We start from the raw sequence: 27,500 nt of genomic DNA on the forward strand, positions 1-27,500 counted from the left end.
CACTGGTTGAGGAAGGCCCTGCTACAAGGCTGCTGAAAGAAGTGTATTTGGGTAACATTTACGTTTTTATTTATCTGTTTTATTTTGCTTTTATTATATTGATTTCTCTACTGAATTTTGTTTTTCTATCTAGGTATTTCATTTTGTTTTGCTCTATATATTCATGCTATGCATTTCGTTTTGTTTGAATTATTTACGTATTTTATTTTACTTTATTCCAATTCATCGTATCTTAAATACCTCTATAAAATTTACGTATTTTTCTGTCTTAACGTTCACCGATATTTTGCGACACGAACACTATCATCGATGCCAATGAGGTGTTATTTAACAGGAAAATGGACCTAAAATACGCTGATGATGACTGTAACGATGATTGTTGCGAAAATGGTAGCCTAATGATGGCGGTGATAATAACACAATAATGATGATGATGATTATTGATGACGATTGATGATGATAGTAATATCAATATTGATGATGATGATGATGATGAGAAAGAAAATTAAGTGATAATACTATTACTAATACTATTAATAGTAATGATAATGATGATGATGGTGATAATAATGATAATGATAACTGTGATAATGATGATGATGATAGTATCGATAGAGATGATGGTGATGATAATGATAATGATAATAATGATAATGAAAAAATCACGATAAGAACAGTAACCACTTTTTAAAACAAAATTCCAAGCTCATGTATGTGAATTGTTCATGATGATTATAAGAAGATATGCATGTCATTAACTTGAATTAGTTAACTTGATGCTAATTAACAGTAACTATTGTGCGACTTTGTCTTTCACGGTAAATTGTGTTAATAACATTTAGGTTATATTCGTAATCTATATTCGGATTAAGTAAGCATACAATCCTCACAATTCTTAACTACAAAAAGTAGAAATTTCATATACATAATGTATATATATAAACATGAATATATGTATGTACACACACACACACACACACACACACACACACACACACACATATATATATAGTGGTGTGAGTGTGTGTGCAAATGCATAGATACATACATGTATATATATGCATACATACGTACATATATCCATATATATATATATATATATATATATATATATATATATATATATATATATATATATATATATATATATATAGATAGATAGATAGATAGATAGATAGATAGATAGATAGATAGATAGATAGATAGATGATATATGCTGAACAAATTGTAGTAAAATAACGATGGGAAGAACAAGGAAGCACGAAATGCCGAAACCTTTTCATTGTTTTGTTTCTACAGCGAAAGTTGTTCTCGTGTTGTCTTGTTCTTCCTTCCTTTCTTTATAAATACGTAAATAACAAACAATAGCACATGTAAAACTGTACTTTTTAAATAGCTCTAAATAGGCGCTGTACATACATTATATACCATACATCTCTAACAGTATGTTTGTCTCCCCCCTGTCTGCATGTCTTCTGTTGAAATTCGCACAGACTGAAATGCCCAAATTCATCACTCAGGGTTGCCAGTTTCGAATCTTGTTTCGGATGGAAGTTTTGAAACTGGCGGTTCGAAGAGACAACAGCAATTCCACCCGAAGAAGGATTCTTTGTTAACTTGGGCGGGGGTTGGAGCAACAGCCGCCCAATGGGGAATTTCAAGGTGCACAGCCTCCTGCATATGATTATATATATGTTATTATATGTAATTTACCCCGTAATTTCCCTGGAACCATGCATGTCTCTCTCTTGCAATCGGAGCCATAGTTTGTGGGTGAGAAGGTGGTGGGGTGGGTGGTCAAAGCGGCATAATTTCGATGTATTTGGAGCAGAAAGTAAGAGGAATTCATAGATACCAAAATTGTCGCGATCGGTTATGCGTGGGTATTAAAAAAAAAAACAAAAAAACTATGATATTTTCATTAATATTCATTTGCAGTCATGTCCGTACATTCTTTCGCTTTGTCGTTTCCACATGTTATTTGCCTACTGGAGCCTAGTTGAAATTTTACCTATACTTTAGCAGAGGTGGGCACTATCGCAATACATGTATTGGCGATACGTTTCGATCGATACTTTTGTATTGGTATCAGTATTGCTTTAGCTACACTATTGCAGTATCGTTTTAACGGCATCGCTAGGGTGTGCAGTGCATCAACCATACAAATTAAATATCAACATTTTGGTTATTTTCTTACTATAAAGAATCCGTTCATAACTTTTTGAGTTATCCTTCTCAAGATCTGGATCCTGAACCGAATATACATCAATATTGGGCCAAGACACAATTGACAGAATTTGTTCTTAACTTTTTGAGTTATCCTGCTAAGCAACAAATAAATACACAAAATTCTTGGATCCGGATCACCAAAATTTAATGGCATCTAAGTTTGGCTAAGCCACACCTCTGGTAAAAATTTTCATGAATATATGTTCTTAACCTTTTGAGTTATCCTGATAACCAACTAACCAGCAAACAAACAAGTCAAATAACCAACGTTTCCATAAACATTACCTTGGCAGAGGTAATAATGCTGTTATTTTAGGTCTTGTGTACATACAATTTTTTCAACTTTCATAACTTATGTTTATATATACTTGAATATAAAGTGAAAATCCTTAAAATCGTTTGATATCTATACATCCCATATATTTTATTCAGGTTCTAGTTTTAAACAACCATAAACAGAAATGCTCGGAAATGGTAATGAAGACCACCTTTTTCTTGGTATGTATAACAGGAAATGGAAATGTCAGTGTGTTTAGTGATTTTGAAAGTGTATGATTTTAAAAGTATTTGGCTTTTCTGTTGTTTGTATTCTATACTTTGTCTTTTTAAAAAAAGTTTTTTAATAAACTTTTTAAAAAGGGACAGTGATTATCCTTTTGGAATCTTTCCTTATGACTTTGATTAGAATTCTGACAAATCTATTGAAGGAAAGATATAACAACCATGTCAATACAGGGCCTGTTATGGAAGAATCCTTTGAGAACCTGAAATCTTACTTCAGGTAAATACTAGGACTTGAAAGCATGACTATCAAATGCAAGTAGTACATTCTTTCATAGGTATTTATTTAATTTTTTAAATTCAAATATAAAATAAGCATGTATTTTGCCAATTTCCTTTTGCAAAATATTAACAACTTGTAACATTTATTATGGATATAATTGTGATAAACAGTACATTTTTTTCTACTTTACTTTCAGATGACTCAGAGGTTTGGTAGTGCTTTGCAACATATGGTAACAGCGTATGTCATCACTGATGGCTGTTACATTTTGCTTTAAAACTTCTGCATTAGCATTCTTCAGAGATATATATTTATATAAAGTTATCTCCTCTCTGTCTCTGTCTCTCTGTCTCTGTCTTTGTCTCTGTCTCTGTCTCTGTCTCTGTCTCTCTCTCTCATTCTCATTACAGGGGGGACCTGTTAATGCTGAATGAAACTCCATTTTAAAAAGATAATGAAAAGAAATTCTGATTCACAAGTTTTATATTTGGCATACACATAATTTATATTATTAATGCCTCCTTGGTTCACCTTTACCTCACAAAATCTCAATATGCCTAATCATTATTATAATATGGCTACCTTTTCTGAGAAGTTATTTAATTTTTCCAGGTACATTCTTCTCATAATGTGTTACTTTTTAAATGTTTTCCAGGTACATGCTTCTGATAATGTGTAAACAACCTAATATGTTTTGTATAATTTTCCACAGCACATAACACAATGATAGATAGTAAACATTTAAAAAAATAATAGTTAAATGCATTAACCCAATAAAGGGTCAAAGAACTAGATCTATGTAGCACAGAACGGCATTTAATGATCAGCTATGTAGAGCTATGATACAGTGAATGCTCTGACTTATTAAGGTGTCCTTTGACCAGAAAGTGTCTTATGTTAGTAATTCACACTTTCCATGAATCGGATGACAGCCAATCTATAGACCTGCAATTCTCAGTCCCTATAATAAACAAAAAGACAATAACAAAAGGAAAATATATAAATATGCAGCCACTGAAAAGGTTGTTTCCACGCAGTGCAGGAGAATTGAAAGGATACATGTCAAATTGATCATCATTATTTTCTTCTTTGAAACAGGGAGTTTGTGTGGTGTACAAGATCTGACCCTTTATGGGTTAAAATCAAATGAAATTCATACTGATGCATATTTGGTGCGAATTTTAATTGCAGAAGTTGACAGAAGTACTGGTTAAAGTTTCTATAATAAATAAAAAATCAGAACCTATAACTTTGAAATATATATATATATATATCTATATATATATAGATATAATATATATATATAATATATATAATGTAATTTATTTATTTATCTATTTCATAAAGCCACATACACTATTTGTATGAATAATGTCTTTACCTTATTTTGACTATCAGTTTGGATAATTTATTTCTAATTGTCTAAATGTCATTCACTGGAAGAGTGTATTATATACCTTGGTACTTGACATCTTTTGTGTTGAACAGATCAGTCGAAAGGCTTACAATAACACTTGACATTTTGCACATTGATCCCACAAAAAGCTGATGCAATAATGAGATTCAAATGATAATGTAGTAACTCAGCAGTACCTACAATTTGTGCATTTTTTGGAAATGTGCTAATATCAGCGCGATATCTTGCACTCAGTGTGTTTACATGTTACATAAACTTGGTACTGGTAACATATAACATAGTATTAGTATTAAGGTGTAACATAATGTTCTCCATAGCATGACCAAAAGGTTAGCGGAGTGTAACACTGTCTAAATGTAAATAACATAATCATTGGAATGCTTGCACAATTAGTTAATTAATTGTTCTTCCAATTTATTATTCATAAAGGGAGTCACTAAACAGTGAAGCAGATATACATATCAAGCTGGGTATATCCATTAATATCTGTCATGGAACATTTAATAATTGTCTTACATACAGCTAGCATTTTCACATGATTTTTTTCATATTTTGGATATGCTAATGAACATGTACAATTTTTCAGCACACACAAGTTAAAAAAAGAAAATAAATGAATAATAATAATTATAAAATAAAAAATAAAAAATAAGATAGAAATATAAAGAAACGCGTGACACTTCAAGTTATATTCATTTGTTTATATCTGTGAGAAGAAACAGCTTGCTTAAGAAAATAACACATCTATTCGCCATTTAAGTAAGGACTATTACTTAAGAGCAAGTTTGATATTTAAATGTAGATTTCCTTTTTTTCTCTCTCTTTGTGATACACATTCTTTTAGACAGATATCATATGAATTTATCTAGAACTGTTTACATTATCCACTTGGTTTTCTTTTAAAGCATCAACATAAAATTAGCCACACCTAAGCTTAGTCACTGGTAATCACTGTCATTTTATTACACTGTTTACCAATTAATCATGGCAAACAGTGCAATTTAATACACATTTGTTTTTTTTATGTATTCTATCAACTGATATTAGCTCATTCACTGGAGCTGGAATCAATGCATACACACATACATGGCATTTTCTAAAACAGTTAAGAGATGATATATCTGTCTGTGTACCCATCTTCAGCATTCCGTTTTACGTATGACAGACTCGAGGCTATCCCTTGATTGTTTGGGGGTCTGTTCAATTGCTCTTAATGCAGACAATGCAGACATATTTGCTTCTGTTAGGCGAGAGCTTGTTTCTAGAAGTTCTGTTTCTGTGCCACAAACAGCAATCATTCCTGGAAAGAAAAAATAAAATGTAATAATTTCTAAAAGAAAAAAAAAAGGTAAATGGCAGATACATAACTACATAATATAAAACAAAACATTTACTAAAAACATATGAAACAACACATTTACTAAAAATGTATGAAAGAGCACATTTACTAAAAACGTAAGAATTGTCTGAGGCAAAAGAAAAAGAAGAAGAATAAGTATGAAAAGCCAACAAAAATCTTCCATCTCAATTACCAGGTTTTTTATCAGCATGATAGGCGCAATAGGTATTTAAGATGATTGTTATGTCTTCATTGGTGTGAGCAGACACTTCTCGCAGCCACAAAGCTCGGTGTTGACGTACAAACTGCAATGCATCAACCCATCGTTGGTCTGCAACAAGCTGCAAGAGCTGTGGGGAAGAATATGGAAATATTATTTACTGAAGAAAAAATATGATTAATAGAAACTACAAAGAGTATATATATATTTTTTAACTATAAAGGATTGAATTTGTGCACCTTTGCCAAACAAAACAGAGAGAGAGATAGAGAGAGAGAGAGAGAGAGAGAGAGAGAGAGAGAGAGAGAGAGAGAGAGAGAGAGAGAGAGAGAGAGAGAGAGAGAGAGAGAGAGAGAGAGAGAGAGAGAGAGAAAAAAGAAAAATAAAGAAAGAAAGATTTTTTTTATATTCATTTATTTATTTATCTATTTATTATATAAACTTACAAAAGTCAGACTGATATACCTATCACTCATTATATTAACCCTTTGTATGGAAAAGAAAAGATATACATGCTTTGGCAAAGCTGGGCCTAAAAAATGGTCCTTTCCATTTATAATTGTGATAATACTTGTCAGAAACTTGTAATACCCTCAAATTGTTTTTTTCTACTTGAGCAATACAGCATAAATAGAAAGCAAAATTTACATTCGATATAAATTGTAATTTTCTAAAAACAATTATTTTTTCACACATCTGATGACCTCATTGGCTGAAATTTTGTGCGCTTATAGGTCATACACTTAAAAGAGGGCAGATGTATGTGATATTCATCCTTAGCCTTGGATACAACCATTGCTAGTATCTCTTGTGGCCAAATGTTTTCTTGCTGGTGATCATGGGTGAGGGAGCTAGGGAGGAGATAGAAGCAGCAGTTCTGACTCTTATGGCCGTATGCATAAAGAAACTGTGTAATGCAAATCAGTTATTAATACAATTTTCTTAAGCTAGAATCTTCACGATTGCAGGAAGTCTTAGAGTAATTTTAGGACTGTCAGTTACGAATATACAGTGTTCATATCTTTTTGCATTTTGCAGTATTATTCCTTAGTAGAGGATTTTGTGCTTCAGAGTGTATTCCAAAAGATCTAAGGTCTAAAGGTCTGAATATATATAAAATTGTAGACACATCTTGCTTTTGGTATATCTATAGCACTGATTCCTCTAGTCATTGTCATAAACATCCTATGATTAGCCTTATACAGAGTTTATGGTGTAATTTCAAGTGACATGTAAATTCACAAAAATATAAACACTTTAAATGTGCAAGGATGAGCGTCCACTTAGCGGACAGCACATCATTTCAAAGAGCCCACTCAAAGAGTTAATCTTTTCTATCCAGAACTGTATACTTAAGGTAGGAGCAAAAGAGTCACGGTTTTGCCTCCATTGTCTTTCATGCTTTGGGGGATTTTCTCATATCTGCTCCTAAAAATGTATTTTCCAATAAACTGCTATAAATGTTTGGGTCTGAAACATGTTTTTCAACTAATTTTATAAATATAGAAGGAAATGAGAAATCCAGTATTGCAGCGGTCCAGATATAAAAGGGTAAATTAACCCATTGGATCCAGTTGCTTCACTGCAATATCACGGGTATTAGGCTTATGCTCACGCACTGACGGGTGCGTGGCTTGTATGCAAAAACTTGTGTACAGTAACAAGACTCTATGCCTCACCTTTGCAATGTTATTTTCTCTTTTTATCATACGCATTTTAGCTTTTTTGCCATTTTCCAATGTCCACATTTGTCTTTTGATATGCTTTATCTAGATGGCAATAGACTGTTTTTTTTTGCATAAACTCAATATCATCACTCTTGGTAGTCCATGACTTAGGGCAAGGGAAATAAAAAAGAAAGAAAGAAAAAAGTTATTTATATCATTTCAATTTTCTGTAAAAGAACTTGCCATTTCCATGATGAGGATGGAAATAGGATCCTCAATGGAGCTGGCACATATCATTACATTCCACACTCATTTCTTGATGGGAGTAATGCAAAAGCCCCTTTCTAAACACCAAATGAGGCTAATCACCCTCCAAGAGGTTTGTGCATTTGTGGTTAATCTTTTCTGTCACCCCAGCCTTCAGCTGAAATGCTCATGACAGTGAGACTGCTTCACCCAGGCCAGATTTTCCCATGATGGCATTTTCACATTACATGCCCCTCAAACCAAATTTTTAAAATGAGAAATGGTCATGTCATCCAAATCAAAAGAGTTAAAAGCTTGTGACAATCTGTATATTCAGTAACATACCTGTAACCCTTTTCATTCAAACAATCCATCATTTAACGCACCTGTCGTTCTGCTTCTGGTCGAGAACCTGGGGGGGCAACTGGAAGCTCCAGAGACTGGGATCCCAAGGATGAGGAACTGACAGGGGAACCTCCTTCTGCACGACTGATACTGCTCTCGCATGCGCTTCCTCCTTCACTCTCCTCTCCTCCAACACTCTCACATTCTCCCTCCTCTCCCTTGAAATGAAAAGCAGGCAGTTAAAGGGAATATTAAAATATCCAGGAATCAAAGACAGACATATTGAAATGTGAAGCGAAACTGGATAATTGGAGACAACTTCAAAACAGAGGAAAAGGTTTAGACCATCCAAGGAATTTTTAAAAATAAGAATACAAGGTACCCTCAATAGCATATATATTTATACAATTTACTAATCATAAATCATACACACACCCTCAGGCTCATTATGCATTGATAAACCCTTAGTCTTTTCTCACCTCAGGCAATTCTCTTTCTGGTGGCAAGGAGTGTGAGCTGCGAGTGGGGGTAGTTGGGGGGGTGGCATCGATCTGCTCTGCTGCAGCCATGAGTTTTCCCTGCAGTGCACTCAGCTCCACGCTATGATCACTAGCCTGAGTTAAAAGAAGTAGTGTGTGTGTGTGATATAGAATATGAGTACTTTGTTTGTTAGTATGTACAATAACACAAATTATTAGAAAATATATGTGATTGTGTGTGGGTGAGAGAGAGACTGGCTATGTCATGTGATCATATTCTTGCACAAATCTTTGGACCTATCTTGTATTTCTTCAACGTCAATTATCAGTTGAAATGCTGAAGGTCAACCAATCTCACCTGGCTGTTTCTGGCAGCATGTAGCATTGCTACAATAAACTTGGCATATGTGTCATAGAGAAGAGAGAGCTGGAAGTGCAGCTTGTACAAACAGCGACACAGGTCAATGTGCTGTTCGTCTGCACACAGTTCTGGTAAACTCTCACCAAGATTCTGGAGCTTGAGCGTCGACTTAATACCATCGAGACACTGGAGGTATAAGGAAGGTGTAAATCAACTGATCAACGCTTCAGATTATTACAAAATGATTTATAAAAAGTATTGTGGTTTGTTTGTGTATACGTGCATGCAATTTCCACTTGATAAACTACAATATGAAAGAGTTTGTGGACTGAATCTGTACTTATATATGGAAGGTGTAAATAAAACATTAATATCTTCTAACTGCACTGCCATGTGATTGCCTTTTGATATACTAATCTGACTGCATCAAAATAACTACTAAATTTCCTTACTCTATCATCATCTATACATTATGACATTGTAAAAAAAAAGTAATTTCTGTTCATTTATGTTTTGTATACCTATGGTGATGGGGCCTGATTTATTTGCAATGTAATATATTATGCAATAGTCTAGACTTTGTAGATAGGCCTAAGCTGTGTAATGCCGGCCCATCTTTTGTGAGTCATGACACATTTACAAGTCATAGGCTATTACATCATGCCATCCTCATTGAGGGCACATGGTCAATATATTATTCTTTATTATCAACAAAATCACACAACAGAAGACAACAAATATATAAAAAATTGAAACTCACAACAATGGCACTCTCCCTCTTGTCTAGGTATGTGTCAAGGTGTTCGTGGAGAGCGATGAATGTTGACCTAAATCGCTGCATCAGCTGTGTACTTCCCAATAAGGTAGCGTCTACATACACGTATGCTAGAGGTGCTAGATATCCAACGGTCTGAAAAAAGTGGTGAGAACTGCTGGATAAATATCATATGATGATGCATTCTTCTAATCATTCATCATCTATTGGTCCGTTTCACAAGAAATTATGTGAAGATTTGATAGCATGCCTATGACTGTCAAAAACTTGAATGAATGGTCAAAAATGAGAAAGAAAGAAAAGCACAAACCTCCATATGATGCAAGAAGGAAGCAGCAAGTGGAATCATCTCACCATTCTCTCCCAGGTAGTGGCTGCTCTCACTCACTAGCTCAGTAAACTTAACAACGCATTCCTGTTGACGATCAGCACATAATTATGTATCTAGCCACTACGGACCTAACTGAAATGCCATCTTACAAACACCTATTTTTCCACAGTGGTCTATCCTCTGACAAATGAAAATAAGGTGTTTCTACTTTTATTTTAGAATGTAATTTCTAATTAGCTTAAAATAATGCATACACAATAGACTAACAACTCACAGAAAATACAGTGTTGTAGAGTGTACAGGTCCTGGTGGGATGTGGAATGGGGGCATCAGCTGCCATGAGAGACAACAGGTGGGCACGCCAGGCATCCTCTAAATCATTGGGCTGTCGGATTGGGCGGAAAAGCATGGCAGCAATACTAGGAGATGCATTGCAAGGAGTCATGTCACCTAGATCACCATCACTGCTTTCACTGTGACTGAAAGATGAGAAGTAGAAAGCTTTGACTTTGGGTGACACAGTATATCATGGTGCAACATAAATCATTCTAAGATAATGAAATGAACTCATTACAGCTAAGGGGGATTCAAGCCACTCTATATCCTTTTAGCACCCACTCCCTTACTCACTCAGACATGGATGTGGGTGAGGCAGGTCTGCGTGCAGCAATGGTATCAAGGGTTAGCTTGGGTGCTATGGTGGTATGAGGAGCTGCAGCAGGCTGAGCATGGTGGATCAAGGGTTCTGCTGACCGCTCACTGGGGCCCATGGCAGGATCATCTACAGGTGATACGGAACCCTCTTCTTCCCACCACTCATGGTCAGCAGGGGGGGTTGGCTTCTTGACGTGCGATGGGGTCATCTCTGAACTCTGTGCGTCATCAATGTGGCTGGAAGGCTCACCATCCCCAAGATTGTTTGGGGAGCGACGACGCACACCCCACAAGTTGAAGTTGTCCACACTTTCTTCCTAAATTTGGGGAATGTAGAGATATATGGAATTATGCATGCCAAACAGAAAATGTTATATATGGCATTCAATCAAACAATTAACAAGGGTTAATACTAAGCAGATCACAAAGTAACCATCAATTTGATAATAATAATAATGATGATTCCCTAAACTCAAAAAAACAAAACAAAAAAAACTGAAACTTTAGGTACAACTATCTGGAAGAAAGGAAGCCCCTAAAACATAAAAATTAAATAAAGGGTAACGAGAACAAAGGAGACAATATCTTAAACTCAAGAATTCACCACTCACCCCCTGACTCTCCAGCTCGTATTCAAGGAAATCAAAGTCCTTGAAGACTGCGAACTGCTTCTCGGACGAAGTCATGTCATCAGCCGTGCGGTCGTTTGTTGTGTCCCCTGGGGCGACTGACACTTCTTCGGTCGATGAGGCCATTGACGATTGTCTCTCTAGCTCGGAGCTTTGACTGAATATCACCTAGATTAGGGGTGGAGAGACGCTATTACTATGCTAATATTAGGACGACAGCAAGTAGATTAAGCGTGAAATGGAACATAAGGTGTTTGCACTACCAGTTGGTGTAAGGTGCGTATGGTTAACACATTTAATATCAGCTGACCATTTAGAAGTCTTGTGATGTAAGATATGAATATTCCAGAAGGGACAGCTAGTGCTATAACGTAACAAAATTAGTATTACAAAAGCTTACAACATAACATGCGACAACTTTTTCCTAGTTTGGATCATGCAGTTTTTAATATGGGAGGCAAGTTATGATTAGTTATAGTAGAATCTCAGTCACACACACATATAAACAATCACACTAATTACCAAATACATACATATACTCTTGGGCATGTGCGTACACACACACACACACACACACACACACACACACACACACACACACACACACACACACACACACACACACACACACACACACACACACACACACACACACACACACACACACACATGTCCAGCTTACACTAAAACAAACACACAAACACACACTCACAAACAGGCAAACACGGGCATGGTTTAAATTTGAATATTTCTATCATATCTCTTTTATCATTATGACTAATAAATTAATCTAGCTTAGAAATACATTCTTCACCTTAAAAATATCCTACAATAATATTTCAAAAAATATATTCTTATAGTAAATATCTATCAATATTGCAATGATATATGTCAAGTTCTTGAAATCTACTGAATAATAATAATAATAATTTTGCTGGGACCATCATACTTATTGCTATAGTATCACAATGTAAGATTTGAATACTAAATGTTTCCATGCAAATCTACTATAATGAATAAAAACAAGATGCATACCTCACTACATATGCAACCCACATACAAAATCATGCAAGTAAAACTAAAAACAAAAGGTGCTTTTTCCTTCATGCTTAAAAACAAAACAAAAACAAAAGCTCTCAAAAGCATGCAACAACAGTTCCTCAAGCCGCAACAAGCAAACGGGCAGCCCAAAGCATTTTTAAAAGCAAGTGCAAGCAACAAGGTACGTCAGTCTGGCACTCAAGAATAACTACAAGCAAACAAGAAATCAAAAGTTTTTTTTCTTTTCTTTCTAGTCTACTCATATTTTTATCTTTAATTTGTCTTTTTTTTTCTTGTCTAATTTCTATGGATCAAATTGAGCTTATAAACATTCAAAGGAATCCTCATTTGGTAAGTTTCTAAGGTCTTGAAATGTCTACAGTATATTAGGCAAGAAAATAAAGGGAATGTAACAAGCTGAAACATTAGTAATACGTATAATTTAAGTGGAATCAATATGCCAATTCACTGTAGTCCACTTCCATTAATTTCGAACCAAGGATATATACTGTACTGGGAAGCTCATCCCTTGGAGTTATAATTTAGAAAACAACCATAAACTTTAGAATAAAATATCAACAGAATCTGAAAACATTATGAAATGACACAAAAAATTGGTATACTACAATATCACTATAAAACCTTATCTTGATGGGAATTAGTTTACATCAAGTACAGAAAGGTGCAATATAAACTGCTGGGAGGTGGAAAAAACATAAATACACCTAGGTTTCTTTTAATTTCTATCTTCCCTCCATAGAGTAAAAATGCCATTTAGATCTTCATATCTAGAGCATACATCTATGTTTATCCATAATAGAGAGAGAGTGCATTTTTAAAAATCCAGACATATGCACAGAGTTCATTATGACAATAGTAGATAGTGGCATAAATGAGACTGAATTGCCTACGCTATGAGGTTTTCCAATCTCATTTATACCTTTACCTACACCAGACATATGCCTTACTAAAGAGAAAGTGCATATCCTTTTTAATCCAGACATTATGCCTTGCTAATCAAAAGTGATGTTGTTATTAGTAAATTTAGTGCCAATATATATTCCTGGTTCATGAGAGACAATTACCTTACTGATGTTGCCATCCTGCTGCACACCATTACCAGAACAACCATGGAACGAAGAGAGACACGAGAGACGAGGTTAATTTCCAAGCCATGCCATTCCCCACAAGACTTACTTTCTTTTTTTTTCTCTTTTTTTCTTTTGTTGTATGGAAGGAGAAGGGCATTGGAAACCAGACAGCTATTCAAATACATTTTCTTCCCACTTGTGTAATCCACTTCTCAAAAACATGTGACTTCTCTTTGTGCACCATATATCAGTGACACTACTTTCAATAAGAATAAGCTTATAGTAAGAAAAGAAAATGTACTCTCTTAGCTCTCTGATTAAAAAAACTCCATTGAAGCTACAATAAATAATTAGGCAGCTACCTATTTTCTTACTTACTCATCTACTAGATCAACAATTTCTCAAAGGTCTATTTCATGCTAAAATGTACAATTATCATGATCAGCCTCTTTTTCCAGCTTTTTTTTTTTTAACATCATTATTCCTTATATATGAAACATTTATCCCATGTTAAAACCTCTATTTGATTTCATTAAAAGATTTAATATCATAATATGGAAAAATGTGTTCATCCATGGATTTATATATATATATAACTGATACAGAAAATTTACAGAGTATTTTTTTTACAATTCATACCTATATGTAAAAAAGTGTGAGAGGTGGGGAGGGGGAGTGGAAGGGAGAGAGGGAGAGAGGGAGAGGGAGGGAGAGAGAGAGGGAGAGAGATATGAGAGAGAAGAGAGGGAGAGTGGGCATTTGTCTATATGCAAGTCCACTGGTTTCCATGTGCATACTTGTAGGTGTGTGAAGTCTTGCATATACAAAAGCACTAGTGTGTATGCAAGTGCATGTATGTGTACATGTACTTGTGTGTATTTAAGTGCTAGTATATGTAATGCGTGTTTATACATAAATGAGTGCTTGTATGTGTATGTGTGCTTGTGTGTATATGCCTAGATGCGAGTGTCTAGAACTGCGCATTTAGACATGTATGTGTTCAATAGCACATAACTCTGTGAATATGCCTGCTTTGTCATGTCTTTTCAGTTGAGTCTGTTAATGTACAACCAAATGTGTAAAGGTTTTTAAATATATGTATTGTGAATATGTAAATGGTGTAGTATGGAAATCTACACGCATAATTATTGAAATCATCAAGTGCAAAGATTTTCTGTGGACAGATATTGGTGTCAGAGAGCAGAACCTAGACATAGAGCTGTTTATCCATATATGAATCACATTTTCAAGACTGACTTCCAAAATTATCTGATTTAACTTCCATATTATCTTTTACTTAATGCATTGATTTAATTTCCGTAAACAGAGGTTAGCTCGCACATATTTACAAACTCCAAGTGCTGGTGTAACAATTGTTGAATGAAAGCATGCCCCTTTTTCTGCAAAAAACAGTGGCATCATATTTGTAACAAGAAAGAGAAAAAATGCATTAATTGCTGTTAAATCTTCAAGCAGATGATATACTGAAAGAGACATTGAATCTACCACATTTCCCACACACAGTTTGGTGTTTGAGACAAACGTTTCTCTATGATGTGCAATATATCAAAACAAAGAACAAATAAATTTTACTTATAAAGACTGCAACTGGTTTTTGAAAATTTGGAAAATTTTGAGCTTTATCAAAATTGTGACTTGTTATTGCATAAAACATGAAAAAGCAAATTTATTTCAGAAAGTTAACTTTAAACATAAAGAATCTTTCTTACTTTACATGGAATTGCCAAACATAATCATTTCATCCATGCTAAACACAGTCAACAAATTTGTGTGGAACGATACTAGGACGACTGTCATTACTTACATTTGAAACACAATAAATAATAAAAAATGTCACATCTTGTGCTCTGCATTTTTCAAAACAACATGATGTTTTAAGAAATCATTAATTCAGGAAAAAAAATTATATTTAGGCAAGAGCTTTTCCAAGGTGACACTTTCGTTCTTTTGGGATATGTGGCATAAGATCCAAAGAACTACTTAGCATTAGCATGACAGTGTCTACAGGAGACACAGAAAGCTTGCCATGCTAGATACTAATGTGGATAAATATTAGAAACTACCTACTTTAGAAGTCTCATGCTGAGTTAGTACAGAAACCCATACAGCCTGAAACAATTAAGAACTTAACATGCTGTTCTGGAAGTCTTATTTCATTGTATAATATATCTGTAAATGTTGCAACTTTATGTATTAGATACAACTATTGTATTATATGTTTACAATGAATATATGTGATCAGTATATAAATATATACATATATATATAATACATTGAAAAAGAGTAGGTGATTATTCCCTGTTATTAGTAAACCTATTCATTGAAAGAAAATAAATATATAACTTTTGTTATCATTTATGGCCATATATAATGACAAATGAATCTAGCCCTTAAATATCTGGCTGAACTCATTACATAAGCTGATAACAAGATAGTTCAGCGTATTCTCCACGTAATTCATTTCCAAGCAAGCACTACACTATCATCTCAAATCTATGCAGGGTCTGAGGAATGATTAAAACATTGATGAACAAAAATATAGAACTTATATATAACAAGTATAGAATCTTCTTGAAAATTCCAGTAACCTCAAGATGACTACGAACTTTATATATTCAAAATATGGATGTAGGAATACGTAGATTCTTATGCACTTCCATACTTCTTTTTATGATTGGCAAAGTTGCATGTAAGACTTTTCACATTATAAGGTTACTGTCAAGCAACTCCATTATGTCATTTCTTCCATAGTATCTATCAGTGATTTACTCATTAAAATTGTCTTTTTTGTAGGAAATGAAGAATTTCTTCTTGACATGAATTACTTGAGATTGAAAGTAACTCCTGATAGTTATGATTATTATCATGATTATGTTTTATTTACAAAATGTATAAATAAATATTTGTATCTCTTGACAAAATTAAATGGCAAATGTGTATATCTGTGTGTGTGGGGGGATATGTGTGTGTGTGTGTGTGTGTGTGTGTGTGTGTGTGTGTGTGTGTGTGTGTGTGTGTGTGTGTGTGTGTGTGTGTGTGTGTGTGTGTGTGTGTGTGTGTGTGTGTGTGTGTGTGTGTGTGTGTGTGTGTGTGTGTGTGTGTGTGTGTGTGTGTGTGTGTGTGTGTGTGTGTGTGTGTGTGTGTGTGGGTGTGTGGGTGTGAGGGGATGTGTATGTGTGTGTGTGTGTGTGTGTGTGTGTGTGTGTGTGTGTGTGTGTGTGTGTGTGTGTGTGTGTGTGTGCTTTGGTGTATGTGCGTGCGTGTGTGTGTGTGTGTGTGTGTGTGTGTGTGTGTGTGTGTGTGTGCGTGCGTGTGCGTGTGTGTGAGGGGATGTGTGCGTGCATGTGTGTTTGAAGGTATGTATGTGTCCATGCTTGTGGGTATGGTGTTCTGTGTTCAAATGTGAGTCTGTGTGTGTTTGTATTTGTGTAAGTATACATGTGAATGTGAAATGCATATATTCAATTTGAATGTTAAAAAGATTGTAATGTACCAAGAAAAAATAGTTTCATAAATAATAATAACAATAAAGGAAAAAAGCAAGCACTTTGGGAATTTTAGTAAAACAAGGGTTAATAAAATGTTAAATGACATGCAATCTAATATCTTTTTAAAAATACATATTAATTAGTATGTAAAATTTTTACAGCTATACAAAACCATGGGAAAAATATAGGAACATTTTTTACATGCCATGACATGAAAAACAACAACAACAGAAACTGAAAGGCCTAAATAATGTCAGAAAACAAAAAAAGTAACAAAGGCGCTACAGATGAACTGTTGCACAAACTGAAATTAAAATGATGTAAACATAAAGAAAACTAGTACAGTGTATCTTTTATATGTTTGTTAAATACTCTGTGTAATATTTTAACTTCAAATGAAAAAACAAACAAGAAAGAACCAAGAATTACTTTACTATTTGAAATGACCATTTATCAGTCCTTTCAATATATCAATTGCCAATCTCTGTTGAAAATATCCTGAATGTAATTAATTCTGAAAATCTACAGCAATTATAAATCTAATACTTACAACGAATATCAACCATAAATGTACCATTCAAATGATACTATCAAAACACAACTTGAGGATACTGGATTTCCAACAAAAAGGTAAAAAAAAGAAAGAAAAAATGTTTGTCAAACAATTCCTAGAATGTTTCAAAATAAATCATATGTATCACATAAGAGCCAAACTGAACCGTTTGGCATCACAGTCAACCACAACCAGGACTACGTACCGACGGAGACTTGGGGAGACCCACACGCTGGCCACAAGTGTTCAGGAGGTTCACTAAGCACTCTCTTACACGTGCCTGAAATTTTATATGTACATATATTTAATTCATCTCATTCTATCAACTTTCACTCTCAAATGCAAGGTTTTTAAACTTTTGATTTCATCTCATCAAGCAGGAGATATAGATCATGTTTAAAATATATAACAATTATAACGATCTTATTCTAATGATAAGATGTTTTGTTTCACATTAACTTTTTCCTGTTTTCAACATTCAACATGCTATAAATATGGATATTATCCTTGGAAAAAAATATTTTCAAAGAATTGTTAACTCATCCTTCATAACAAATATATATTCTTCCTCTGAACAAATAAAGAACATTGGGATAATCATCAAAATTCTATCACTAATATACCATAAAACTCATTCTGAAACTGCTAAGAAATCACTCTCCTCATGAAATGATTACAAACTATAAAACAACTGTCAGTGGATTGCAAACCTGTGACAACCATGGTCGTTTCCAACCCGCCAGGTTGTTGGTGTCTGCTGCTGAGAGGGAGAGACTGCGACGTGGAGATGAAGTTTCAGCTCGGTCAATACCCATTGCACCTGCGCTGTCACTTACGGATCGTTCCTGGAGAAAGAAATTTGTTGAAATTTCTATTGTTTGCAGTATCTGATTATTTCAAAAATCTATTTCACTGAAAGATGTGACATAAAAATTGCAAAACAATAACAGAAATATTCATGTTATTGTAATTCTCAATATCAAAGCAAAAATAGAATAACAAAAAAGGACCCTTAACTTGAACTATGGCCATATTCAAGAAAATATACAGAAAAATACCCTGAAATCTACAGAAAGTTTATTAAGAAAAAGACATTCCAAAATAGAGATCCCTTTATGTCCTGTGAATGGAATGACTGCTATCAACTGAACTTTCTCTAAAGACATGCAAAATGAATGGTACCATCATGATGGTAATTTCAGTATTCATATTAAAAGATGTCAATTACATCCCCCAATTCACAAAAAAGAAAATGGTAAATAATCTATGCCTCTAATAATGATAAAAGGTGGGAACCAGTAACCCTTTAGCAATATTTCATATTCGCAAACAGATAAAAATACCTTCAAATATTACATAAATAAAAAAAAAAATCTCATTAAACATATCTTTAAGGCAAAAACCTTTACCTGTTCCCTATCCTGCAAGCTGTCACTTGTTGCAGAACTGACAGTAGATGACCCAGCGCTGATTTGGCCAGGGAGGACCACCATCCCAGAGCCCTTGAGATAACGTCGACCGATGACAGGGGTCTGGCTTACGTCGAATGTGAACTCCATTGTGCGACCTGTAATTCAATGTCTTTCTTTTTTAGAATGTGATGTGACGACAAGGAAAAGATTTAATAACTTCTAAATAAAATGGAGATAGGGAAAAGAAAGGCAAAGTTTAAGAAAAAGAATAAGGAGAAGGAGGAGGAGAAAAGGAGGAAGAGTAGACAATGAAGAGAAAAAGAAAACAGAGGAGAGGAGAGGAGTAGGAGGAGGAAGAGAAAGAGGAAGAGAAGCAAAATCATAATACAAGTAAATCACAAATCAATCTAATAAATAAATAAATAAATAAATAAATAAAAAATAATTAAGTAAACCTATCTCACCAGGCAATTCCTTCTTGAAATGAGATTCAATATCAGCAAAGACATGGTGATCCCAATAATGTGTATGAGAGGAGGCAGGAGGAACGACAAGGGATGATGAGCGTGTCACAGCCATCTTCAAGATCCTGAGGGCTTCTTTCCAGTGAGATCCCTGTGAAAAGGGTTAAAGAAATATTATGTGTGTATGTGTGTGTGTGTGTGTGTGTGTGTGTGTGTGTGTGTGTGTGTGTGTGTGTGTGTGTGTGTGTGTGTGTGTGTGTGTGTGTGTGTGTGTGTGTGTGTGTGTGTGTGTGTGTGTGTGTGTGTGTACGTAAGCACACGTGCGCATGCATGTACTTGTCCAGAGAGGAATTTACCATATTTCAAATATAACCATTCTCCCTTCTCCCATCCTAAGGATCACCCCATATTCAACACATTTCAGCTATTTCTCATCGGTCACCACAACTTACCTCAATGTATTTAGCAATGACCCTCAATAGATCCCCATTGACTAGTTGGGCAGCTGCTGTATTAATGTCAATGTAATGGAGCATGCAGTGCAGAATATTGAGAATGGGATTTTGCACACTTGCTGGTCCTTTTTCCAACACCTGAAATATGTGTAAGGGGTTTTAACTGTGAGTCTGTCCTTGTACAAAAAAAATCTCTAAAAGACTGTTAACATAATCATCTACACTATGAGTAAAAAAGAAAGAAAACTATACCTTAAGTATAAAAATTGAAAGAAAATACATAATAGAAGAAATATTGTTAACTTTCACGGCCCATAGTGGATAAAAAAAAATCCTAATTGGCAGAGAATGAAATGAGGGGTTCTATCAACTTCTTTATCTACAGCTGGTTATTCAGATTTTTTTTTTTTTTTTCTTAAGGCTATCAGGTGTAAAATACTTGCCTAATGCATATATCATTCTATGTTTTTGAAATATGTAAATTTAATGGAAAAATATCTCTCCTCCTCTCTGAAAAAAGACAACAGAAATAAATTGAACTCTCACCTCCACCAAAAACGCCATCAGGCTAAGCGAGAGGCTGGCATATGAGTCATGTAGGTATTTGACGACACATTTTGTCCACTGGAAACTTTCTTTGCTGAAGTTGCGGCGACTGTACAGTGTCATGACTGTTGCTAGGTTTTCCAATTGTTTACCTTTCTTGTTGCATACCTGGAATAGGGAATAAGAATTAATGCTATTCCACTAAGACAAATAAGGAACATACCATACAGGACTATCAAGGAAATGTTTGGCTTGTCATGTTTAATAAAGAATTTGATCAGGATTCACTATAGTTTCATGGTTTTAAGTATCACATAACTAAACAAAAAAGAATGAGGTAAAGAAAAAGAAAGAAAGAAAGAAAGAAAGAAAAAAAAAAAAAAACTGAAAAATTAATAGCCATCCAGGAAGAATTCATAATATCTGTCTTTTACTTTGCATGTAATGTTTGTTCCTAATAGATATAGTCAACAAAGACTGCATTTATGTTTGCAACTATATATAAGTCCTACTGTATATTTGGAACATCATTAATCTAATTAATGTTATGCAACAAATGGAAATAAAAATAATATCTAGAAATATTATATATAAAACAGGATACAAAAAAGAGAGAAAAAACAAAATAAAAACTAAGAAAAGAAGAAGAAGAAGAAGAAGAAGAAAAAAAACTTACCTGTGCAATATTTTCAGCTGACTGGATACAAAGTGCATTTGCATCCTCATAATTTTGCAACATATATGGCAACATCGCAATGACATTTATGGCAAAGGAACGGTTCTGTGTTGGATCAACAACCTGCAAAGATTCAAAATTTGGGGGATACTCAATATATAATACTTAAAAAGTTAAAGAGAACCAAAGTGAGTGAGCAAAGCAATAATTACCCTATACACAAAAAGTATCTTGTGATATACAAATACTAATTTGACTTTCTTTCCTATTTGAGTTTGCATCATAAAGACTGATCCTTATTTGTATGATTGCATAAGTACACTAAATCTGTAAAAGTAAAAAAATAAAATGAACACTGTCAGAAGTAGAAAACCACTCAAAACTCAAGTTTGAGGATCCAAAATGAAAATGAAATGAAAGAGCTGGCATGACACATGAAATTTAACATACATCATCATCCTTCTAGCCCTACTTATTAACTTGGTACACAAGAAATGCGAACCTGCAGATCTGTCAGTTGTGTAAATCGCGTAAGGAGCGTAATTGTTGGTTCATATGTGGTAGCTGACGTACATCCCTTCAGAAGGAGAGCGTGAACACCAGGAAACTCTTTCCACTTCAACTGCTGCTGCAACTTTTCCACCTATGGATATATACAAAGTATATCTTAAACAGATAACTGATGTGAAGTTAAAAAGAAAATGACTGTGAAATGACTGACAACATGAATTAGAATGCCCAGTTTCTAAAAAAAAAAAAAAAAAAAAAAAAAAAAAAAAAAAAAAAAAGCTACTAAGACCGCAATTTTACACAGAAAATGGTTAACTGATCTTGACTTTGATGAAATCAAGATAAAAAAGATAAAGAAGAAGAAGAAGAAAAAAAGGGAGATAAACACCAAGATAAGACCCTCAAATTCTCAGACATGTTACCTTATCCCTGCAGTCTGGGCGGTCCAGTGGCAGACGTGTAAGCACCTTGTCGAGGAGTCTCATGGCTAAAATAAATTCATATTCGTAGTCTGACTCCAGCATAGACACAGCAATCCAAAACAACTGTGCAAGAACCTGAAATTCAGAAAAATGCATCAGATGAGACAGAGGAAAATATAAACATAGACACAGACTCACAGAGGTAGCCATTGACAGAAGACAGACATAGACACAAAGACAGACAAAGACACACACATATACCCTACTTATAAATCATATGCATTCAGTACTTACAGTCATCTTATCATCTGCTGAACTCTGATCTGCTAGCTGCTTAAGAGACTGGGCAGAACGTGATCGAGACAAATTACTGGACTGCTGGAGCTGCTGTTGCTGTTGTTGTCTCATGCGACTGTCTACATCTGTGCCACTTCTACCTCTCATCTCTGGTTGCACTGGAGGAAGAAAGGTACAGTATGTTAATTGATGTTCATTGGAGAAAACTCTTTTAACCCCTCGATGATGTTGACGGCTATAGCTATTATGATGTAACAGCCTATGATGTGTAAATGCATCATGACTCACAATGGGTGGACCAGCAGTACACAGGTAGAGCCACAAAGTCTAGCTGTTGTGTAATATTACATCACAAAGAAATCAGGCCCTGTCAAAACAGGGTTAAACATGCTTTTAATCCTAGGATAACTTTAAAAAAGGAAAAAAATATGTTTGCTCCAAGTAAAAACTCACAAGTCAATTAACAAGCATTACTAATGCAGGATTTTTTTTCTCTTTATTATCATCTTATTTTTAAACATAAAAATACTGTGATGAAATGGTAAATGACATGTATTAAATGCTACTATTCCTAATCTGTATTAGTTATTTATATCCATAGACTTTTTCAATGAAGCTTAATAACTTCTTTCATAACTACATCGCCTCTGCGTCTGTCAATCTTCACCTTCAACAAAATAAATGAAGAGAAATTAAAAAAAAAAAAAAAAAGTGTGACCAAAATACAAGCCCTTTTTACCAAGGCAGGAAAACAATTATAATGAATGCAGACAAACCTTTAATATCTGCAGTAGGAGACGCCATTGGTTTTCCTCTACCATAGGAAATTGAATACGAAGTAGAGCGAATGTGCCCCCCTGGAGAGAGAGGGGCTGAAGGAGGTGGGTATCCTGTACCATAGAAGTGACCCATCATGCCATAACCAAGAGGTCCTTTTCTCTCCTTATTGTTCAGATTAGGCGTTGACTTGAACAGCTCACGCACAAATTCAATAGGTCTTTGGGAAGAGAAGAAAATATAAATAATATTTCATACTAATTATCCTCATATCAACCCTATGACTCACAACACATTAGGAATTCAACAACAGCTGTCACATAAACACCTCGCTGTCATCACCGTATCTGAAACTTTTGACCAATACTCTCTTTTTTTCCGCAATACAATATCCCTAATATAATCTTACAGTACAAAAAAAAAAAAAAAAAAGTATATCATATCTAATCATCATTACTTAATTTTGCTAGTACAAGACAAAAAAATTGTTTCTTCACTAACCTAAAATCAGAGTCTAAAGCATCAACAGCAGACTCCAGTGTAAGCATAAGTTCAGTAACATATCCTTGCATATCCTCCCCTTGCTCAGCAACAGTCTCCACCAGACGTCCCAGCAGGTCACTCAACATGCGCGATGACATGGATACGTGTAGCGACCTAAATACCTGTTGAAATGTTCAGAAAGATGAGCATTCATAGATTGTCAAGAGAACAAAAATTCTCTCTCAAAATGAAATTGTATTATAAAACTATTTACTTTAGGAGTTTGTTAAAGAAAACATTAAACTGATACAAGAAATAGGACAATATAGAGAAAGAATATAGAAAAAAAAATTATTGCCTTACTTGCAGAGAGCGTCCAGCATAATGTCTGGAGGAACAGGAAAGAGCTAAATGAAGAGCTCTTTGGGCCCATCTCTCCTCTATGTGTGTGTGAGGAAGGGAGTTGTTGAACACCTTAAAGAAAGCATAAAACATCAGTAACTAAAAATAAACTGCCAAATTTATTGAACACTTATACAAAATTTCAAGTATCAGTACTGAATCTGTATTTGTGGCACATTTCCATAAAATGATCAGTATATGTATCTCAACAACTTAAATCTTCTAAACTTTACATGCAATGTCTAAATGTCATTACAGATCTTTAATCTAAATCATTCTATTCAATAAAAAAATATAACCTTAGCACTTGTATGTTCCACTGTTCCAATCTCCATTTTTTGGGATATGAATCTCATTAGGTTACTTAAACTCTTATATGAGTTTTTATTTGCGGATACTTCATTATCATTATCCTATGCATACTGCTTATACATGTTTTACCAACAACTTATTTCATTTTTACTGATGTCTTTTACACACTTCTCTGCACTTACTGTAACAACATGTCTGACATAGTTGGTCAACTGATCAGCACTCTTTATCGAGAACTGCTTGGATGTGATGTCTTCGTAAGTCCAAAGTGGCTGATTCTTGCTGCATGGCCAAGAAGAAAGTGGAAAAACAAGTCTTTTACACTCAAGTTTCTCAATGACATGATAAATACATTAATACACACACACACACACACACACACACACACACACACACACATACACACACACACACACACACACACACACACACACACACACACACACACACACACACACACACACACACACACACACACACACACACACACACACACACACAGATTTACAAATAATCATAGTACAAAAAATGTTATGAAGCTGAAAAAACATTTACCTTGAGGCAATGAAATCAATAAGAGCCATGATGCTATACTGCAAGTCATCCTGGGGAACACTATCAACTCCCACGGCAGATGAGCCAGATACTGTGTCAGCATTGTCATCTGATGTTATGATGACTGGAGTTGTGTGGTCATCCACAGGTCCAACTGGTGCACCTCCGTCACTCATGTTGTCAGGGGGATTCTCGAAACCAGGGGGGGCAGCCACAATAGGTGGGGTGGGGTCGGTAGGTGGTTCCTCTGTTTTAGGAGAAAGAGTATGTAATTTTTTGTAGCAAAATCTTTGATGAATATGTATGAATCATCTAACTGTTTAGGATTTCAAATCATGGTTTTCTGCTCTGGCTAGTATAAAAAATATAAGAATTTGACAATGTTAATCTAATTATTTAATGATTTTGCAGATGTCAGTTCTAATAATATTTTGCCACATATGAAAAGCAAGAGAAAAATCTGGACAATTTAAGACCTCCTTTTACTTTTTATGCAGCATACAAAAAATGTTAATAAAGATTATCTAAAAAGCATAAATACCTCAACTATCCTAATCTATATTAAATCATTACAATATAACATATCACAACTTACCTGTGAAGTTTTTGTTATGTGTAAAGATATTATTAGGAATAAGTCCATAGCCTAACTGTGTTGTCTTGTTGTTGAGGAGGACACGTGCCACACCAAGATGATCTCGGTGGTCTGCTACGACAGTCAAAAGATGGACGAGCAAAATCTTACCTGTGGGGGGAAAAAATATCCTTGAATAATGATCATTCTTTGTATTAAGAAACAATATTTGATCATTGCAAATTATTTTTGGTACAAAACATAAAAAACTATACCTTTTAGGGAAAGGAAATTGTTCATCTCCAACACTTTCAAAAATAATGCAGAATACATGATCACAACAAATTATTATGAATACAACAAACATCTCTAAATAAACTGCTACTTATCTTTTCAAATAGGTATTAATCATCATGCTTGCATACACAGAAATTTACAAAATCTCTTCATACTTAGAAGAAAAATATAATTTTTTTTATATATAAACTTTACACATTATTATAGTTTAATATTGGACAAACTATAATATAGCTAAAACAGGGAGGCTGTTAATTAGGAGAAAATACATCTATACTAGCAAGATACATACCACAATAAAAGAGATAGAGAGAATAAAAAAATGAGTACAATTTCATAAACCTACTTTGATGGTAATAGCTATATCTTGCAATACTTACTAAAAAAGAAAAAGAAAAGAAAAGAAAAGAAAAGAAAAAAGGAGAAAAAACAGATGAAAGACATTCTGCACTTACAATGCTGATGAACTAACGGCCTAGAGTGGTCCAAACCAAGCGTGATAATGTGTAACATAAGGGGCACATGGATGGACCAGTCAACACTGTGGCAGTCAACATCAATGCCAGCTACAATCACATCACAAATCAGCATCACTGCCAAATTACATCTGAAAAGAATTCCACGTAAAAAACAGAATTAATCAAAACGGCAAGTAGAAAAGAAGAAGAGGAAGTAATCAAGATGAAGAAGATGAGGAAGGAGTCAAAGATGAAAATGAGGAAGTAGTTAAAGATGAAAACATAGCCAAAGAAAAAGAAGTAAAAGAAAACAAAGAAAAAAAAACTGCAAATTAGAGAGATACTTCTAAGGTTGGAAACAATAAGACAATATTTACTACTCAATGAAAGAGTCAAGATCTGAACACACTGTTACTACTGTTTACAGATTGTGATATTTCAATACAACATTTAGTGAAGAAACAAACCATAGTAATGGTAAAATTAAGGTAGTTTCTTCAAACAATTACAGGAAATCTTTATCAATTACAATTTAGGGTCTTTCTACAAGTGGATGACTTAAAAAAATTTTAGGTGTATCAAAAATAATTGTGATGGGTTAGGAGAATGACAAAAACATCTTACTCTACTGTAACAGTTTACAAGAAAAAAATATCTATCATTTAAAGATTAACCTAGAATATATTTTTTATCAAATAAAAGGCAATGTGACAGTGCAAACAGGAATAGTACAGTCCTTTATACAACTCTAAACAGTAAAACTACAGACAATATCTCTCTTTTTAGACTTGATATTGGCTTCCTCCACTTGGCTTTAAATATCAAGTACCAGAAAAAAATAAAATTTCTACAAAGAGATATACACATAATGGGTTTTTTGAAAAGTTTTGCAATGATCCCCTTGATAATAATTCTACAGACAACAATAACAATAATAATAATTATAATAATAATCATAATACTGTAATAATAACTTAAAAACACTAATATTTCACATCCCAAGTCCTAAAACTACTATTGCTCACCCCTCTTTACCTGTGAAATGCAGTGATTGGCTGCGAGCTGTCGGGTAAATATTCCGTCAGTGGAGCAAAATAACCCCCATATTCAGGCATTGGCAAAGGGTGTGGCTGAGGTGGCTCATACCGCTCACTTGCATCCTCTGTGCCAGAGATAACGTTTCCCCCTAC

At 34.4% G+C, this 27,500-nt stretch overlaps 1 protein-coding gene across 1 annotated transcript in view; it reads right to left on the reverse strand.

The window, feature by feature from the left end:
- Positions 1–3,478: 3,478 nt before the first annotated feature.
- Positions 3,479–27,500, reverse strand: part of fry (Protein furry) — a gene marked incomplete in the record, with an annotated part of 171,930 nt that continues 147,908 nt past the window's right edge. Inside the window, 29 exon segments of the mRNA XM_070116952.1 lie at positions 3,479–5,730; positions 5,963–6,119; positions 8,289–8,465; positions 8,727–8,861; positions 9,085–9,273; positions 9,848–9,997; positions 10,173–10,277; positions 10,468–10,672; positions 10,824–11,164; positions 11,459–11,644; positions 13,603–13,623; positions 17,876–17,950; positions 18,381–18,515; positions 19,080–19,237; positions 19,547–19,697; positions 19,999–20,139; positions 20,548–20,715; positions 21,224–21,346; positions 21,726–21,866; positions 22,156–22,290; positions 22,450–22,610; positions 23,229–23,449; positions 23,731–23,894; positions 24,076–24,186; positions 24,609–24,708; positions 24,982–25,228; positions 25,577–25,726; positions 26,308–26,459; positions 27,346–27,500. The exon segment at positions 27,346–27,500 is cut by the window's right edge and continues 81 nt beyond it. Coding sequence (XP_069973053.1) covers positions 5,570–5,730; positions 5,963–6,119; positions 8,289–8,465; positions 8,727–8,861; positions 9,085–9,273; positions 9,848–9,997; positions 10,173–10,277; positions 10,468–10,672; positions 10,824–11,164; positions 11,459–11,644; positions 13,603–13,623; positions 17,876–17,950; positions 18,381–18,515; positions 19,080–19,237; positions 19,547–19,697; positions 19,999–20,139; positions 20,548–20,715; positions 21,224–21,346; positions 21,726–21,866; positions 22,156–22,290; positions 22,450–22,610; positions 23,229–23,449; positions 23,731–23,894; positions 24,076–24,186; positions 24,609–24,708; positions 24,982–25,228; positions 25,577–25,726; positions 26,308–26,459; positions 27,346–27,500 — 4,515 coding nt within the window.

This window comes from Penaeus vannamei, chromosome 39 (assembly GCF_042767895.1).
Source record: "Penaeus vannamei isolate JL-2024 chromosome 39, ASM4276789v1, whole genome shotgun sequence".
Taxonomy (NCBI): Eukaryota; Metazoa; Arthropoda; class Malacostraca; order Decapoda; family Penaeidae; genus Penaeus; species Penaeus vannamei.